Source organism: Tamandua tetradactyla, chromosome 3 (assembly GCF_023851605.1).
Source record: "Tamandua tetradactyla isolate mTamTet1 chromosome 3, mTamTet1.pri, whole genome shotgun sequence".
Taxonomy (NCBI): Eukaryota; Metazoa; Chordata; class Mammalia; order Pilosa; family Myrmecophagidae; genus Tamandua; species Tamandua tetradactyla.
In genome coordinates this window covers 192078028-192097372 of record NC_135329.1, presented here as the reverse complement: position 1 = coordinate 192097372, position 19345 = coordinate 192078028, and the positions used below count along the sequence as shown (strand labels likewise).

The 19345-nt window shown below is 48.8% G+C and overlaps 1 protein-coding gene across 3 annotated transcripts in view; it reads right to left on the bottom strand.

Annotated features, from left to right (window-relative positions):
* Positions 1-19345, bottom strand: part of IGFBP2 (insulin like growth factor binding protein 2) — a 91581-nt gene that overhangs the window by 8727 nt on the left and 63509 nt on the right. The window contains exon 1 of one of the 3 annotated variants that reach the window (XM_077155073.1): positions 16445-16983. The exons of the other annotated variants lie outside the window; for them this stretch is intronic. Within the exon in view, the coding sequence (XP_077011188.1) occupies positions 16445-16868 (424 nt within the window). The 5' untranslated portion in view covers positions 16869-16983. Of the gene's footprint in view, positions 1-16444; positions 16984-19345 lie in introns of those variants that run through there. 3 annotated transcript variants of the gene reach the window in all.

Below are 19345 nucleotides of genomic sequence, written 5' to 3'. Positions count from 1 at the left end.
AATATTTATTATATATATTAAGCAACTACATGTACATGCAACTCTGCTGTCTCTTATCTGGTTCGGCTGCCAGCACCCCAAATCATAATGGGAAAAGGCACAGGGCTTAGAGATGTCTGACTGAACCTCTAAGGTCCCTGAGGATATCTCTCCCTTATCAAGTTGTAAGCATGATCTGTTTACCTCTACACAGCGACGGTGGAAATGGGTCAACAGGGAATTTCACGATTATATACAGAAGATAAAACTTTTCCAAAGAGAAGTTGAGGAGACTATAGAGGGGCAATGCTGAGAATACCAACCCCATTTAGTGGAGGGCTTGAAGAACAGGGGAGAACTTCCATTTAGGCAGTCTAAATGAGAGGAAATGGATGAGTATCATGTTTCTCAGATGGTACACGTGGAGTCCAGAAGACATCTGGGTCTATTTACAGACCTGTGAGTCTATGGGTAGGAAGAGCTTCTGAGGCCTGGGTCTACAGGGGCAAGCACATCCTCTGCCATCGTCACAGGTGCTTCCAAATTGGCATGGGGTCCCCACATTGAGCCTCGACCCACTCTTACTAAAATTATGACATAACCCTCTTTGCCCCATATTAATCTTGTTTGATTGTAGCACTGGTGACCTTTCTCAATGAATTAAATAAAAATCTTCTGGTTGACAGAGTCTTATCTCATGTTCTCCGAGTTTCTAAAGAAACCTTAACCACTTTTCTGCCTTCTCTTATGATTACCTGCCAATATTAGAGCTGGGACAGGAGCCTACCATACCCTCCAGTGGAGCCACCTCACCAGGCATCAGCATTCCAGGCCCTGCAAAAATTGATTACAACTAATGGGCCTGAGGAACGCTGGCTGCTTTCCTGGTACCACCCTGGCTGGACAGACAGCTCACATGGCTCCTTCTTTGTTAATTTCTCCCAAAGGGCAGTTAACCTTGACATATGATAGACAAAAGAATAAAGTAGCTACCATCCCCCTCTTCCTGCTCCCCTGATAACTTCTCCACTGATATCCGTGCCAGTGGGCAATTCATTAACTAACTCAAATGGATGAAAAGCACCAGGAGTCAAGAGCCCTGAATTATTCACTGGCGATTTTAGTCAAATCCTTTAGCATTCTGGGCTTTAATTTCTCAAGTCCTAAAAAAAAAGTGGGAATGTAACTCTGCTAAGTGAAGGCTGCTATTTATTTAAATGTGATACAGGATTAGTGTATCACACTGAGGGCAAAATCATTCTTTAGAAGAAATGTTCAGGCAAGTGATCTATTTCTTGAATAGGTAAATGAGAGGGGGAAGAGAGCAATACCTGATCCGTGAGACCACAAACACATGTGGAAAATGAGTTATAAAAGAGCTCTGCTACACTATTTACATATTTCTCCTAAACTTTTTTTTGTCGATTATATAAATTCTATGTGTGTTGCCACACATCAAAGATCTCTGCCATTTGATGACATCCTTAGGTAGATGGATTTGCCTAAATCGTTTGCTTACAACATTTAGAGGAGCCAAGGAGGGAAACGTTTCTAGGAAGACGTTTGTAGACCATCTTCAGATGGCTCCAATATATGCACAAATTCTTTCATCTTTCTCTCTCTACAAATCCTGTGAGATAATGACAGGCAGGGCTGAGGCTTCCCGTTTTCCAGATTAGAAAACTGGGCTACAGAGAAAATTCTGCAAGGCCATATGAGGCAGTATAGTCCAGAACCCAGATTCCCACAAGGTCACCCTGGATTGAAGTCTTAGGGGCCATTGAGGTAGGTGGGAAGTGAGGAGAGACCAATGGCAGGTGAGGCAGGGCTCAGAGGTAAAACTCACTAACAACCATGGGAAACAATTTCCATGGTAGACAACTCCAAGTCAGTCCCTTTGGGTGGTTGATTGTGGTCACCAAACTCCAGCTAGCACATGGCCACTATGTTCAACCACACAGCCCACCCCCAGGCTGGCAGCGCAGACTCAGGCATGCTAAGGATGCCCTGAGAGGAACAGTCAGAAATGGGGTGGGACAGGAAGGGGGCCTATTTGTTATTTTTTAGCTAAAGTTTAACCTGAGGCCCTTAGTCTCTCTGGGTGTGTGACCCTGGGTATGTTTCTTCCTATATCCCTTTCAAAAGGTCAGAGGTGGTAGCCGCAGGGACCTCTCCTGCTGGAACTCTGAATCATGTGTGCACGGCTGCCGCGGTACAGGCTGGCACCCAGGAAACAGTCCAACCCCATTAATGGCATTCCCTCAGTCGGCTGGTCAGCCCATCTACTCCCCGCTGACACACAACTTCATTCCAAACTGCCCTCCTGTTTTTTCCTATCCTCGAGAAGCCAGGCTCCCTGCAAGGGGCAGGGGGAAGGGCACACAAACAGCCAGACATCCCTCAGATGTTCCGTGAGACAACCCCGCCCCCAACTTTGGCAACTTATCAGTTGCTCCTCAGCAAAATTCCTGAAAAAAAGAGTCAGTTCCTCCTCTCTGGATTCCCGTTGTGGTAGGAAATGACCACCACCAGACCCTACAGAATGTTCTAGATCCACAAGCCACCCAAGTTATAAATCCCACGCGTGCAGGAACTGGCCTTTCTCATCTCCTTCTAGCCACCACAGGCCTATCACCTAGCTAAGTGAGGATGAGCTCAGTCAAGTCTGTCATTGCAGTGTCCAGGAGACACGTAACCCCACCCTTGACAGGGAAGGAACGGCTACAGGAGATGACAGCTTGTGGAGGAGGGCAGAGTCACCGCTGGCTAATCGATGCCCTCCATGTCAGGCCACACTCGATGCTTCCAGTTTCCCTATGGAACACTGGTTCTTGGGTTTGATGCCTTGGCCGAGAGGGTCTACTCAGAAGACTGACTGAGGCCAGGTGTTAGACATATGCAGGCTTCAGGGTCCTCCTCTATAAAATCATCTGAAGACATTGCTATAAAAAGAGCCCTGGACCCCAGCCCCAGAGATTCAGAGACATCTAGTCTGGGCAAGGGCCAAGGAATCTGTTATTTTTAACAATGCCTTCAGGCTCCAGCATTTCCAGGGCCCTCATTATTCCTTTCTTTATCCCTCTCTCCTGTCCAAGTTGCCGATGAACTTCTTGATGGAAGAACGATGCCTCTTCTTGGCAAGAAATATGCCCCCTGCACACATTTTGCAAAAGTTGAGGCCTCAGAAGCGCTTCCTACCCATAGACTCACAGGTCTGTAAATAGACACATATGTATGTTTGGAGGCACGCACACACACACACACACACACACACACACACACACACACACACACACACACACACACACACACACACACACAGAGGCTCTTCTTGGCCAGCCACCAAGGAGATTTCTGGAGCATGCCTTTACCCCACCATCTCATTTCAGGCTCCTTGGGAGCAAGCAGAAACAGCACAGCCTCTCCGGAGCCTCCCTGCCTGCACGCTCTCTAAAGCGCTGCTCTATAAACACCAGGCTCATTCCTGGAATCACAAGGACCTGCGGAGGGTCAGGGCTGAGGCAGACGGTTTGAGAAAACAAAAAGTGTGCTCAAATCCAGCCAAGGCCCTCTGGGGCTCTGAAAGCCGTGCAGTCCTTGAAGAGTCAGGAGGGACTGCTATGAGGACGGCAAACAGCACTATCGACGTTCACACCTTTCCATGGGTCCCAAACACTTCTCTTGTTCAACTAAAGCCACCCAGGAACCTGGCAAGGTATCCTGGTTGCTGAAGGCATGCTTTGGTGCAAACCTGGACCAGAAATGACATAAACTGGAAGACCCAGCTACTCTACTTCTCTCATACATGTGCACAAGGGACATGCACAGATATGTTCATACAACTTTATTTGTAGTGGCAAAAAACAATTAGCCATCTGAAAGTTTATCAAAAGAATAGATAAATAAAATCAGTTGGCCACTGTGATGGAACATCACACTGCAGTTAAAAGGCACAGCTCTGTGTTCCTGTAGCCATATTTCTTGAAGATGACTGTATAATGATAGAGATTTTGCCATGTGACTGTGTGATTGTGAAAACCTTGTGTCTGATGCTCCTTTTATCTACCTTAACACCAGACGAGTAAAACATATGGATTAAAAATAAATAAATAATGGGGGAACAAATGTTAAAATAAATTTGGTAGATTGAAATGCTAGTGATCATGAAAGGGAGGGGTAAGGGGTATGGCACCTATGAATTTTTTTCTGTTTTCTTTTTCTGAATTGATGCAAATGTTCTAAGAAATGATCATGATGATTAATATACAAGTATGTGATCATGTGATTTGTTGATTATATATCAAGAATGGAACGATCATATGGTAAGATTGTTTGTGTTTATATGTTGTTATGTTTAATAAATAAAAATAAATAAAAAGCACAGCTCTGACCTGTGTATATCGCTTAGCATGAGTAGATCTCAAAAAACTATCATTGATGAGGGAAAGGCTGCAAAATGAAACGTTTTACGTACATTTTCAATTTATTTCTAGGGAAAAACTCTAGATAACTGTCATCCATCATATACTTGCGTGCAAATTTGTGTAGGCAAGAATGAGACACTGAATCATGCCTCCCAGTGGTTGCCTCTGGGAGGAAGGATGGGGAACAAGAGTTGCGGTGGGGAGGACCATGTTTAACTTTTCATGGTTAAAAAAAAAAACCTGAAGCAATTATGACAAGATATCAACCATTCTCAGTTTGGGGTGTTAGACTGGTGTCATTGCATCACTTGTACTTCTCTGCATTTTTTAAATGTTCTCTTAAAACAGTCCCCTCTCGCCTTCCTTTTCCCCTCTCCTCTTGTCAGTAAACTTGGGGTGTCCCCTGGGAAGTCTTCTGAACATGACGGACTTCCTCGGCTACTGAGAAGTCAAGGCCTTGTCATCAGGGTCACCATCCACCAGGCTTCTGCCCAGTTCTCTACTCCACACAGAACTGGGGAATAAGTCATAAGAGGGACCCAGAGACAGTGGAAGAGGACCAGATTGGAAAGAGCCATTTGCTGAAACAGAGAAGCCCAGGTTAGAGGCCACCCAGGAATTTCATGGGAAAAAAACTAACACAAGTAACTAAGAACAACTGGAAAGACTTTCTCTGGTATAGTTTAGGAGGAACCCTTTTAAGAAGGAGGGGTTGGACAAGATGGCCTCCAAGTGTCCTAAGGCCATTTGATTGAGTCGGTCAGACACCACGGGGCAAAGAAACCTTATAATCTAGGGACTGAGAAAAACCCTAGAATGAGCTGAGAATTAACATCAAGGGATTGAGAGAACCTTCTCGACCAAAAGGGGGAAAGAGTAAAATGAGACTGTGTCAATGGCTGAGAGATTCCAAACAGAGTGGAGAGGTTATCCTGGAGGTTATTCTTATGCATTAAGTAGATATCACCTTGTTGTTCAAGATGTTGTTCAAGATGTAGCAGAGAGACTGGAGAGGACCGCCTGAAAATGTAGAGCTGTGTTCCAGTAGCCATGTTTCTTGATGATGATTGAACAATGATATAGCTTTCACAATGAGACTCTGTGAATGTGAAAACCTTGTGTCTGATGCTCCTTTCAGCTACTATATCAACAGAAGAGTAGAACATATGGAATAAAAATAAATAATAGGGGGAATAAATGTTAAAATAAATTTAGTTTGAAATGCTAGTGGTAAATTAAAGTGAAGGGTAAGGGGTATGGTATGTATAATCTTTTTTTCTCTATTATCATTTTATTTCTTTTTCTGTTGTCTTTTTATTTTTTTCTAAATCAATGCAAATGTTCTAAGAAATGATGAATATGCAACTATGTGATGATATTAAGAATTACTGATTGTATATGTAGAATGGAATGGTATCTTAATGTTTTGTTTGTTAATTTTTTTTAATTAATAAAAAAAAAGTTAAAAAAAAGAAAACTTGTAATCTGACCCAGCTTCTCTCGCAGAACCCTAGTCTGGGTCTACGCAGAACCCTAGTCTGGGTCCACGGGCAAAAAGCTGTGGGCCTATGTCTTTCCTTCTTCCCTCCAAAAGATGGAAGCTTTTTAAAAACACGAACTTGGTCTTAGGTTCCACAGAGCTTTAAATAATTTATATATATATATATTTGATGAAAGAATAGAAAAGGAGTCATTCTGGAATGATCATATGATAGGAATGTTTGTGTTTGTATGTTGGTATGTTTAATAAATAAAATAAATGTTAAACAAAAGAAAGAAAGAAAAAGAGCCATTCCATGCGCTGAATTTACCTTTGTGGAAGGGAAGAAAACTCTGCGTTCTTCTTCCAAGACTGAAGAAGCAGACACCTGCCAGACTTGAATCTCTCACTTCTGGTGTGTGTTCAATTAATGTCTAAAGATTGGTAAAGCTGACTCTGCAGAGAACAACCCATCAACCTAGACTCTGTCCTACAGTATCTTGCTATATTAATTCTTTTTCTTCCGGCCTCTCCTTCACCTGCAAGTTCCCAGAGTAACAAGAGCAGTGAGTGAGGATTGCATGTGAAAAATGGGGAAAGCATGAGACGAGATCGAAAGGACATTTCCCTCCTCCAGGACCCACAAACCACTGTCCCTACACCCAGTTCTGATGACACAACCCCACGGCCCAGGTCCCAGGGACTAATAAAGACCAAACCCTACCCACCTCTCTCCTGCCCCCTTTCCCTTCTGCCAGACTCTTCTCCATCCTCACAAGAATGCCCTCAGATACTCAGGTCTTACGCCCTGATCCTGGAGGATGCAGAAAAGAAATCAAAAACCTGCACAGAGGTCCAGGGTTGCTGGCCACGCTTTCAAACCAGCACAAGAAGCGTCCTGAATATAAATAAGTGTCTTTAAATAGGTCACCACGCTTTTCTCTTTCTTCGACAAAAAGTTCACTGATTTGGTCTGATATAACACTGCATCACATCAGTTGCCTTCTTTGGTTATACTCTCTTGGCTTAGGAGGCAGCAAACCAAGCCAGATACAACGAGCATAGCCTCTAGAAAGAACCTCCCCACCCAGGGGCAAAACCTGACCACAGTTGGCCATCTGCTATTGATAGAGCCACAAAGAGTGACACTGGCACCGAAGGCCATGTCATGGCCCATTGCAAACATCACAACTGTTGTCTGACTCCAGTCTGGGACTCAAGAAAGCTGTTCTAGAGCAAAGATAAGCCACATCCCATGGATAAACCACACCCCCTAACAGGATTCTAACATGCCTTCTCTTTCAATCCATCAGAAAACATCAGAACCAGCCATGTGCCCTTCTCCTTCTAGTACATGTATTGAGGTCAGAGGGAGAAGAAAGGAGGGTTTAAGTACCAGCACAGCGCTACCTGATTATCTGAGTTTCTAAAAATAATAGCTCACAGGGTTTTACTCTGTGCTAAATGGCTTGTGTGCACTACTTTATCATAAGCAAACCCATTTAGTTGATAACTGCTTATCTCCCCCTCACACTTGACCAAAGAGCCAGAGAGTATGAGGCCAACTGCACGGTCACGAGGTCAGTGGTAGAGCCAGAACCCAACCCACATGGCTTAGCTGCAAAGCTCATAAGCAACCAGAATGATATCTGGTCATCTGATTTCACCTAAGGAAAAGATACAACCAAGACCTTTCAATCCAACTGCTTCATTCCTTCTGCCCCCTAGCATCTCTCCCTGTCCCCACCTCCCTGGGGACCACCTTTCCAGAGAAGCCATCGGCCATGTCAGCTGGCCCTGCCCAACCTCAAGAAACTTTTAGGATCCAGGAAAACCCACTTCTATTCCCATCCCACTCTCCCTTATCCTGCCTCATACACCTTCCGCCTCTGTTGCTATAGAAACCATGCAGCATTATCAGGCAGTTACAGGGGCAGGGACCGGGGAATGTCATTTTCATTTTATATTGGCCTCAGGCACAGAAGGCAAGTTCACCATCCAGAGGCAACTTGGCACCTCTAACCAGAAGTAAAGACAATAAACCTAAAAGAAAGTTCCTGCGGAGTCGCATAAAGGCACATTTTTGCGAAGTTATGCCTTAATGACTACCTCCCAGGTAAAAGGAGCTTTTCCAAGAAGCAGTATGCAATTCAGTTTTGTTTTGTTTTCATGTGGGAGTCTGATGGAATGAGAATCCAGAGACCCAGACTCCATTCTGGACTGTGTTTGACTTGGTATTTGAAGGCAGCCTTGATTTCTTTATCTTTTTTATAAGTGTGTGTTTGGGGTGAGGGCAAGGGTCGAGGAGAGGGTCCTGAGCTAAACAGCAGAAAAAAGCTACGGGCACATTGGTAAAAGTGGACCATGTCATTATTTTATCAGTAACCCTTTTTGAGATGGCCTCCTTTGCTTCCAACACCCACTCACTGCCAAGGACCCTCTGTTCTCCCCCTATCCAGCTTGGATCCCTTAAGCTAGAAAGCACCCCCACTTTTCAGCTAATCAGGGTGGAACACAGCTTGCTCTTCTTTTCCCCACCCTTCCTTCCCCAGTTTGCCAAGGCCTTCCGGGACTCAGTCTCTCTCCCCTTTCTGGCTCTCAGAGCCCAGTTCCCGCATGCCCGGGGCTCACACACCTACACCCTACACCCCTCCGCTCACTAGAAACTGCCCCAGGCTTCTCACTCAGGGCCTGGGGACCCAGTGCCCCTGGGCCAAGTCCCCTGCCCGGCAGCTGGAGGCCTGCCAGCCCCTTCTTCTCAATCCGCACTCCTGCCTCCCAACAGGCAGGAAGAGACGTGGGGCAGGCGGCCAGAAGGGCCCGGAGGGCTGCCAAACTCTCCCTTCCCCCTACCCCCCCCCCCCCAAAAAAGGAAGGGAAAAATTCCTGACTGCAGTCAACTCTATTTCTTTCTGGGGGAACAGCTTTCTGAGCAAGTTCTTTCCTCCCAGCCTTGACTGACACCTGAAGCCAGCCCCGGTCCTCCCCCTCCCGGTTTTGTTAAGGAACAGAAGTGGCCAGAGGAGGGGGAGGGAAGGTCAAGGGGTAGGAGCGGAGGAGGGGCAGGGCGGAGGGGCCATTTTCCAGCAGGAAAAAAACCTCTCTTCCATCCCATACATTCTGCTCATTGTGGGTGAAGAAGGTGGGAATGGAGGAGTTTCTCTGTAAGCTAAAAACCAACAAATTTCTCTGGGCTTGAGACCCCATGTGTAAATGGGCTTTTCTTTCCCCCTCCCCACGAAGGCCCTCAGAGGGTCTAAGGTGAGTGCCCACCCCAGATTGTCTCAGTGGCAAATACTAGGCGGCTGTGCCCACTGTCCTGGATTTATAGTTTGGAAAATAGTCACCCAATTAATATATATGCCAACCTCCAAACACTCACCTGGAACCCCTCCTCCAGGCTCCTTCCCATCGTTCCAACAGCCTGGAGCAGCCCAACCCAAGAACTGGGGGAGTCAGCATCATTCCATCAGTCCAGAGATGAAATCAGACCCTAGGGAGTGTCCCCAGTGCCCAGAATACACTGTCCCTGCTCAGTGTTTCTGCTGAGAACCATAAGCCCCCGGGAATATGAGATGCTGCTCCCTGACCCAGGAGTGAAGTGAACTCTGGAAATGGTGTAGTAAGAAGACGTCACTTTTTTGGATCGAACATCCCATTTCTTGGCCAGGCTCACGTTCAAGTTTCTGGCATCCTAGATCCAGAGAGGGCAGACTGAAAGCCCCATTTTCTTGGAGTGGGAAATGGGTGCCACGGAGTCCTCCCAGGCTCTGACCCAACTGCACACCCTCCCGTGCTCTGGGACAGCTTTGGTTATGTTCCAAACCATCCCTTTATTGTCAACTGGGTTAGTATGACATTTGAAGTACAATTTTATTGCCCTTTCCACAAACTGAAGCATGCTACAGCCCAGTGAAAAGAGGTCCAAAAAGTATGGATATCTCCATTTTGTAGGTGAAGAGGTGGATTAAGTGACTAATGACAAAAAAGCAGCGCTAAGGCACTTGCCTATCTCATGCATTATTCGTACATGTGTTCAAACGCCACTCTATGGTATTGATACTATTAACCCCTGCATTTACAGATAAGGAAACCAAGGCTCAGCGAGAATAAAGCTCTTGCCTAAAGAGACTAGTATGTGGAGGGAAACTGGGGTTTGAACCCAAGCAGCTTCACCCCAGGTTCAAGCCGCTCAAGGTTGTGAGGGCACCTCCAGAGGCACGGGGTTTGCCGGCCACATCCACCTGACCTTCAGCTTAACTAAAGGGTCACAGAGGACTCACCACTTGCCAGGATTGGGGCAGTTAACATCCATGAGAACTTATAGGTGCCAAGCACTTTCCATGATCACCGTCCACCCTCACACAAACCCGTGGCAGAGGTACCATCATCATCCTCATCTTACCAAAGGGGAAAGGGGAGTCTGCGGGAAGCCCTTGCTCATCCTTGGTCGGGGTATAAAAGGCAGGTCTTGATTTGAGCCCAGGTCAACAGAACGGCAAAGGCTGGGAAAGTCTGGGCGGTCCCCACTAGGCCCTGCTGCATACCAGCTCTTCTCCCCAGGGCCTGCCCTGTCACCCTTTTGTCTCTCCTGACTGGCCACTAACATTTTGAAGTCCTCAAGCTCCAGGATTTGGGCTTCTAAAAGGGGTCAAGGGGGTCCAAATAACCCGAAATCTGGCAGCAACGTACATGACCTGCGTTGTGTCCAGTGTCCAGGAACAAAACTAATGGCTGACGGGGTCAAAAGTATTTTTCGGCCAACAGCCTCAACCCCTCGCCTGACCCCAGAGGCAGAAGGCTGAGGGGAAAGGGAGCCAGCCTGGTCTCTTGCCTCATTACTTACCGGCTGAGTCACCCTCTGAGCTCCAGCGTCTGCACCTGGGGAATGGAGGCGCTACAGCCTCTCTCACAGACAGGGGTGCTGTAAGGCAGGAGGCAAAGCAGGCCAAGAAGTCAGTTCACCACAGGCTGAGGCCTAAGGGGCAGAGGACCAGTTCCCCCAGGTGGCCACCATCACCTCAGCAAACTGCCAACTAGGGACAGCAAGACGAAGCAGAAGGGCCTAGAAATTTCTGCCAACTGGACCACGGGCTCCTCAGGTGACAAACATGTATAATCTTGCTGTCCGATGCCATGCTGCCATCAGAAGCAGCCCTAGCTATAACTCCCTTAGGGGAAATCGCTGCCATCCCCTCAGTCCAGAAGTCCTTTCCCACCAAAGCCTGCCCCTGTGCTCATCAAGGATTAGGTTTCTTCCAAATCTTCCAATCCCCGATCATCTTCATGATTTTCTAATAACTGGATCTCTGAGAAAGGGCAGGGTTGATAGGCTTTCATGCCTTTTAATTGAGCCCTGCGCACCTACTTAAGAGTCTAGCCAGGTGTTTTTCTAGACTAGACCAGCAATGGGAGTGACATGGGAGAGAGAAACATGGGAGAGAATAGTCTAGGGTAGACTAAGGACGGAGAAAGCAGGGGAGAAGTGGGGGGCTGGTGACACAGAGAGAAGAGAGAATAGGGTGAAACGGAGTCCCCATACAGGGTCCCTTTAAAAAAAAAATCCTAAGCATTTTCTTGGTAGTATTGTATACAGAAGGACAGTAAACAGCAAAACCGGCCGTGCTGGGTTTTTTGCTCATATCCAAACTTATGAGTTGTCCATCCCATTTTCATTGCCCTTGTTCACTGGCAGAAAAGAGCTAACCTCAGAACCAACTGGAAAGCTAACTTGATAATTAGGCTAGATAGAAAATAGGGGTTCTGTCAAAGTAAATCCCCAAACAGATGTTTGAGAATGAGCGACTGACTAAGCTCCTGCACCCAGGTAACCCATGGGCACTTTTTTAGGGCTAACTTCCACATAGTCCCCTACCCCAAAAGAGTGCTTTGCTTGTGAAATGTATTTTCAGGTTAAATGCTAAGGTAAGCTGAGACTGAGAACCATTTAACTCACAAGCCTCACTTTTCACTTTGCCTGCCAGGAAACTCAATAGTCCAATTTGGCCAAGAACCTCTCTGAGTAGACACCCACATGACCACAAGAGATAAGTTCTTTCCCCACAGATTCTGCCACATATCTGAATTCAGATCCCTTTGTGCTGTTTTGTTTTTTATAGATATGTTAACAAACACCAGGTCAACACTAATCTATCATTGTGGCTGCTTGGACATTCCTGTTAGGGATTCCAAAGTCACATCCAGGAGACCCAGAGAAGAATATACCCATTCATTAGCCATGTCTGCATGGGCACTGGAAGCAGGGATGGTGGGCAAACACCTTTTAAAAAGTTAAAGCAGCCCTGTAACTGTAATTAACAAAGCTGAGTGTGAGTATGGTTGAAAGAAAAGGGCAGCTAGAGGATAAAAACTGAGACTGTGTAACTGAGGGAAACCTAGAATGGAAAATGATGATGGTTAATTGTACAAATATAAGAAAGTTCTTACATGAACTAGAACAAAATACATCACTAATGCAAGGTGTTAATAATGGGGTGTTATATGGAGGAAAATACAATTACTGCAAACTAAGGTCTACAGTTAACAGTAACACTGTAATACCCTTTCATTAATTGTAACAAAGGCACTACACTAAAGCTAAATGTCAGTTATAGGGGATACAAGGGGAATGGAATTTTGCTTTTTCGGGAGAAATGAGAATGTTTTCATTTTGACTGAGATGGTGAATGCATAAGTATGTGAGTATACCAAAATCCATCGATTGTACACTTAGGATGGATTCCATGGTGTGTGAATAAAACTGTTTTCTCTTTAAAAAAAAAAAAAGATATGTTAACAATGTTACATAGGATTCTTTTTTCAAAGTTTCCTAAATTATTTTGTCAAAAGAATGGGGTCATTGTGATCGCACAAAGTGATCACCACAAAAATTTGGGACTTTATGTGGAAGGTGAGTAGGAAGACTGAGGGCAAAGAAGACCCGATTCTGTGGCTTCCTCAGATTTCCAGCCCACCATACCCAGTGGCAGCAGGTGGGAACACCACGAGCCTTCCCAGTCCCCAAACCTGTCGGCCGCGCTCTTCAGACCGGCCCAGCCTTGGAGACCCTGGGAGCGCACAGAGCCACGCTCCGCCTCATCGCTTAGCCAAGGAACTCTGTGTCCAGCAAGACAGGACCCAACAGCAGCACAGCCCTGAGCTCCCCCATCTCCTTCCAGCCCGCAGTGGTGAGTCAGCGGAGCAGCTTAGCAGATCTAGCTCTGGGTGTTCTGTCCAGAAGGGGGGAGGGGGGGCGGAAGGTAGTGGTGTTAGCAATCGGTGACAGTGGGTCCCACTCATTCCCCAGCCTATTTTATGACTTTGAACTCGGTATGCAAATTTATGCAAGACGAGATGCAAAGCAGCGCTTTGAGCCAGAAGTCCCATGGCTTTTTTCCCCTTTTTTTTGAAGCTGCACTGAACCACTGTAAATCAGTGCTCGCCTCTGCCCCCCTTTCTTCTCCCCCAGCAACTGCAGATGCAAAGCCTCTCCAGGCCCTCCGGCCCACAGGCCCGCCCGCCCTGGGACTTTGAATGACTGCACATTTCTATAGCACCTTTATAAGTGCAGCCCGCCAGACGGCCACTTGGGCGGCTCCGCCCCTCAGCATAATCCCTTGCATTGTACAGGGCAGGGAAGGAGGCAGGGAAGATGCAGAGGGAACCAGTCCAGCCCCGCCTGGGGCAAGCCCAGGCCTTGAATTCTGAAAGGGCCCAGCCTGGCCCAGGCCCACTCCCTCCTCTCACCAGGACATTTCTAGGCACTCCCGTGCACTCCAGCGCCAAACACACCCACGGGCTTTTAAGGTCCAGGCCTTCCATGGACTGACCTCGGGTAGATCTCAGGGACCCCCGCCCATTTTTCTTCCAGGCCCCACCACCCCCAACCCCAACCTCTGACTTCTCAGTTTCCTGGGACCAGCAAGTCCCAGGCCATCGGCCCCATGGGATGCAGGGATCACCCATTTCTTCAGCCCATGTGCCCACCTCCCCCCACCTCCACATCCCTGCCATCCCCAGGAAGCCAGCCCTGAGTCCTGGGAACAAAGACAAAGGAGCTAACAGCAAAGCCGGAACTGCTGGGGGTTGGTGCCTGGAAATTAGAGGGTATGTTTAAAATTCTCAAAAGCAACCTGCTCTAACAGGGATGCAGGCTGGGGGTGGGGGGTGTTCACTCTTCAGAGTGGGGAGAAGACATGTGAGGACAGTGGAAGGCAGTAGCTTCAGTGCTAAGGTCCCCATGTGAGCCATGTTCAGCTGGCTTCTCACCCCCAACTATGACCACAGCTCTCTCCAAAGTCCCCTGTCCCTGCGCCACCACCACTCCCTCACAGAAGCCTTAAACCTAGTCTTCTCTCTTCCCAGAGCCCCTACAAGCCAGGGCTTCTCGCCCCCTGACTCAGGGACACCCCCCCCCCACTCCACACTTGGCCACTTCCTTTCCAGGAGTTCACTCAGTTTCCATATCTAGTTTCCATCCCCGCCACCATACCCCACCCCCCTCCCCAATAAAAATCTTGGTTTCCCCTCTTCACAGTCTGGATCACAAGAGAAAAAAATGCAGCAGGCGTCTGGGCAGAGAGGAAGAGGAGAACTCGGCGAGACAGCTGGCGCAAGCTGGTGGAAGAGAGTCCCACAACCCAGGCAAAAAATCCAGAGTGACATTCTTCTCATGAACTCACCCCATTATGCCTGAGCAGCCCTGCCAACTCCCCGTTCCGGGCTCTGGGGAGAAGTGAATGAGGAGAGAATCTCCCCACATCTGTTCCATTCCAAAGCCTCTAACCTGCTTCTGGAGTCTGGGAAGAAGTTGGTTTCCAGGCTTAGAGTGGGAGGAATAAAGAGCAAAAGAAACACTAAAACATTTAAGATGGAAATGTAGCACACACTTTTTATTAAAGTGGTCAAAATCCAAACAATTCTTTTAACTCAGAGGCCTTTCAAAAAGTTCCCCCTGCTGAGGGCTATGTTTAGTTTATAAGAGTTCGGGTCAGAAGTCACGCAGTGCCTCTTCGGTGGGCCCAGGGTGCCCGGGAGTGATGGGGAAGCAGGGCTCAGAGAGGAGGCCCTCAGTCTGGGGGAAGCCCTCCCTCACACACACACACACTGCAGTCAGAGGACCTTTGCCCAGTCTTTTTTTCTCTTATGATTACTTTTTAAGAGCAGCAGAAGGGAAGGGGTAGTTGCGGTGCAAGCAGGAGAAAGAAGAAAGGGTTCCCCTTGGAAGGACCCCTAACTTGCTGTGCAATCAAGGTGAAAATGTGCCCAAGAAATAGAAGATTTCAACTCTGATCCCTAATTCCGTTCTCAACGAGAACAGGGAGAGAACAATAGCTGCAGGCCAGAGGAATCTGGGGCTTGAAATCTATCTGGGTGGAGGTGCACAAATCGTTCTGCTTTTTCCTCTACTTTTCTTTCGTGTTTATTTATTAGTTTTATTTTATTGTATTCTTAGTTTGAGAAACTTGGTCACACTTGCTTTTCAAACAACAGCAGCAGCAGGCAGGGGACACATTTCACCCCTGTCTCCAAGAGGAAAGAAAATAATTACAGCTTCCTCCAGACCACAGGGTGGGAAGCTTTTGTAACTAAAAATAAAATAAAAATGGAGAGGTCACCCCAATAACTTTTCCCACAGGATGGGGCCCACTTACTAAGAACCTCAGAGACCCCCACCCCCACCCCTCCTCCCGCACTCTATAAGAGAAGGAGGGGACGGAGGCTAACAAATAGCTCAAGTAAGAAAAGCTGCTTCCACCGCCGGGGAATCCTCCTGCCGGCCACCCTGGGTCCAGATGCAAAGCTGCCGCAGCCTGGCTGCCCCCGTCCCGGGGTTCCGGGCGACCATCCGGCTTGAGTTTCATTAACTCAACCGCCGAGGTCCCCCTTTTATTTTTCCATTCCACACAGTGGCAAGCGCTCTCCTCGTTCCTTTTTTTTTTTAGAAAACAGCAGCCTTAATTTTTATTTTTGCCCTGAGCAACCCACCCTAGAAAGTCCCCAAACCCGGTCTTCCCTACCGCCTCGTGGAGAAGGGTCCCTCCGGGCGCCGATGCCTCGGCTCCCTGGAGGTCCGCGGGGTGACCCGCCTCCGGCAGCCTCCGCCGCCCCCGCCCCCCAGCAGCATTCTCCGCAAGGACCCTTCAATCGGCGGTCCCCTACTCAAGCTGTACCTTGAAGTCTCAAGATTTCTACTCCATAGGTCTAATTAACGTCCTCCTCCCTACTTATTCCCCCCCTCTAAAATTTAAAGGAGGGGACGTGCTTTTCCCTCTCTTCATTTATCCCCCCACCAAATTAGTAGCCAAGGCTCTTTCGCACCTCTAACTCCAGTTCCCTCCCCTGACCTGGCTTTCAAGGCACCCCGCCCCCACACACACCCCGATAACCTCACCTCACCACCACCACCGCCACCGCCACCGCCACCCACGCTTCGCCGCTTTTTCTCTGAAACCGCCCCAGAGGTGCCCCTGTATCCATCTCCTTCCGCACATAGCGGTCGCCAGCCAGGATCCCACGCTGCCCTCCAAGTTTCTCCAAACTAAATGTCCCAGCCAGTTACCTGTAACCTGCTCTGTGCTGCCGCCGTACTCGGTGTCCCGGCGCTTTTCGCAGGTGCCTTCGCCCTGGACCAGCGCCTGTAAGGGGAGCTCCGAGTCCGGGTGGGGATAGCAGCGCAGCCCCTGGGCGCAGCGTGGGGTGTAGACGCCGCACGCCTCGCCCTCCAGCCGGGCGCACACGGAGCAGCAGCCGCAGCCCGGCTCCCGGACCAGCTCGGCGCAGGGCGGGCGGGCGCCGCCGGCCGCCCCGGACCCCGCGACGGGCGGCGGGGGCCCGCAGGCGGCCAGACGCTCCGGCGTGCACGGTGGGCAGCGGAACAGCATCTCGGCGCACACCTCGCGGCGGCCGCCGCCCGCGCCCAGCAGCAGCAGCAGCAGCGGCGACAGGAGCAGCGGCAGCGCGGGGCCGCCCATTCTCGGCAGCATGTTGGCGGGGATGAGCGCGACGGCGGCGAGGGAGCTGGCAGGTGGCTCGGCCGAGCGAGCGCGGGAGCCGCGAGCTCCGCTTCTTCTCCTTCCTTGCGGCCGCAGCCGGGTCCTAAAGGGCCCTGCTTCTCCCCGCCCCCTGCCTTCTCCCCTCCCCCTTTCGGAGACCACCCCCTTCCCCCCGACACTCCCGCGCCCGGGCACGTGCGTGCGCGCACGCCCACTCGCCGCAGCCCAGTTCGTTCCTCACCCCTCCCCGGCCTCTGTCACTCCACTCCCCTCTACTCCGCGCTCCGGTCTACCGGAGAATAAGAATAACTTGGAGGTTTGGGTCGGATCAGCGTGAGAAGGGAGAAGAGTAGGTGCTTTTGTCTCCCGCCTTACAGTTCAATTCCAAAGGGCTTATTTGCGTGCGTCCCATCTGCCTGGCGCTGGACTAACGCCTGGGGCGACACAAAAGACGTCAGGCACAGACTGGACCTTCACGTATATTCAGGCCCATCCCACCAACTCCCTCCAGCCTGACCTGTTACCTGGGGACGCCTTAGGTATGGGGAGATTCAGACCCATCTATACCAGCCTAGGGTTCTCGGCACAGCCGCCCTAGTGACCAGCGCAGCTTCCTAAACCTAGGCGCTCGTAACTTGAACAGATAAGAACGAGAAATGCAATTTCTGGAATCCTGCTCCCTTCCTCGTGCCCCCCACCACACCCCTCCCCCACTTAGCGATCTGGGTTCCCAGCCGCAAATCCGGAGGCTTTTGCTGCTGGAAGGCTCCCAGAACACCCTGCTGCGAGGCCTTGGGGAGGTCAGATCAGCCTTCCAGGTGTGAGAGAAGGCCCATTTACAGCTCTCGCCAATAAGGCAGCTGGAAGAGGCAGATCTGTCTTCATTGTTCTGTTTGATTCACTGAGTCATCTATTCTGGCTTCCCCCAACCCCGGTCGTTCCAGCAAGAGCTCGGGCTTGATTATCACCCATTTCCCTGGGTTGTGACCCGAACAAAGACCCTTGTCAGGGAGATTCTCTGGGTGAGGAATGGACCATTAAGCGCGGCTGCAGGGAGTTAATTCCACAAAATCTCAATGCCACCCTCCCCCACCAGAGCTCTCCACTTCTGCTCCTTCTAACCTTCGGGCCCAGAGCCATTTGATCCAATTCTACAGCTTCTTTCCAAGCGGCCTCTTTAGCCTGAAGGAGGTGAGCTAGATGCCACTGGGGATAGTAAAACTCGTAGCAAGTTCCTGATCTCAAGGAACTAACAATGTTGTGGTGGAAAGTTTGGTAAGACAAATAACTGATTGCTAGGGGCTTTAAGGAAGAGATATTTAGGTAGAAAAATCCTCCCACCATTTAGGGGTGGAGGATGTAGTGGGAGAGAGACTTCATGGGGAAGTTCAAGCTTGGAATTCCAGCAGGGGAAATGCAGGGACAGCAGAGTACACTAAGCAGAGGGTCCTGCCAAAGCGAGGGCATGGAAATGGGAAAGTGAGGTTGGAAATCAGAAAGTAAGTCCACTTTGGCTGGAGAACAGAAAACTTGGAGGCAGCAGTGAGACTGGCAGGAAAGGCCAGTTGGCTTGTGGGGAGGTTTAGCTTAATTTGGTGAGCAGCCGGGTTACAGCGTCGATGTTAAGGCAAAGGAAAGAAATAGAGCTGGACCTCTGGAAATCATCTGAAACTGTGGGCAGTGCAGACCTAATAAAATTAAAAAGAGCCAGGTCTGGGGAGACTCCTGGTCACCCCACCTCCCTATTGCCCTGGCCTCTTGTGTCATTTTTTCTCTTGCTCCCGCCCCTAGAAACTGAGCTCCTGCAGAATAGGGACAGCGCCTTGCACGATACCGTACAGTAGAAATCTAATACAAACCACAAAAGGAAGCCACAGGTATAATTAAAAATTTTTTAGTGGCCACGTTAAAAAATATTTTTAAAAAAAGGCGAAATCCATTTTAATAATGTATTGTACTTAACCCATAATATCCAAAACATATAATTAAAAAAGAGTTTTAACACTCCTTCAAATTCTAATGTGTATTTTAGATGTACAGACTAAAACATTCCATTCAGACTAGCCAACATTCAAATGCTCGGTAGTAGCCACCGTATTAGAGGGTGTGCAGGTCTAAAATATAGTGCATGGTATCTAGTAGGCACTGAATAAATTAATTGTTGAATGAATGAAGGAAGGAAAGAATGAAAAATACTGTCTCATTCTAAAATTTTGCTTGGCAGAGCCCCTGCTTGCATTCCATCTGCATTGTAATACCCAGCAGCTGGGGATGAATCCACAGTGACGGATCTAAACCACAGAGAGGCTAGGAAACACATCTGTTTGGTCAGTCACTCATTTACCTTTTGAGATTCATTCTCCTTCCCCCTCCTTTTAAAAGCTCATCTTTTAGCCAAGCGCGGTGGAGATGAGCAGGCAGTGATGCTACTTTGATAAGTGCAAAGCAACAAGATTTCTCCTTTTAAT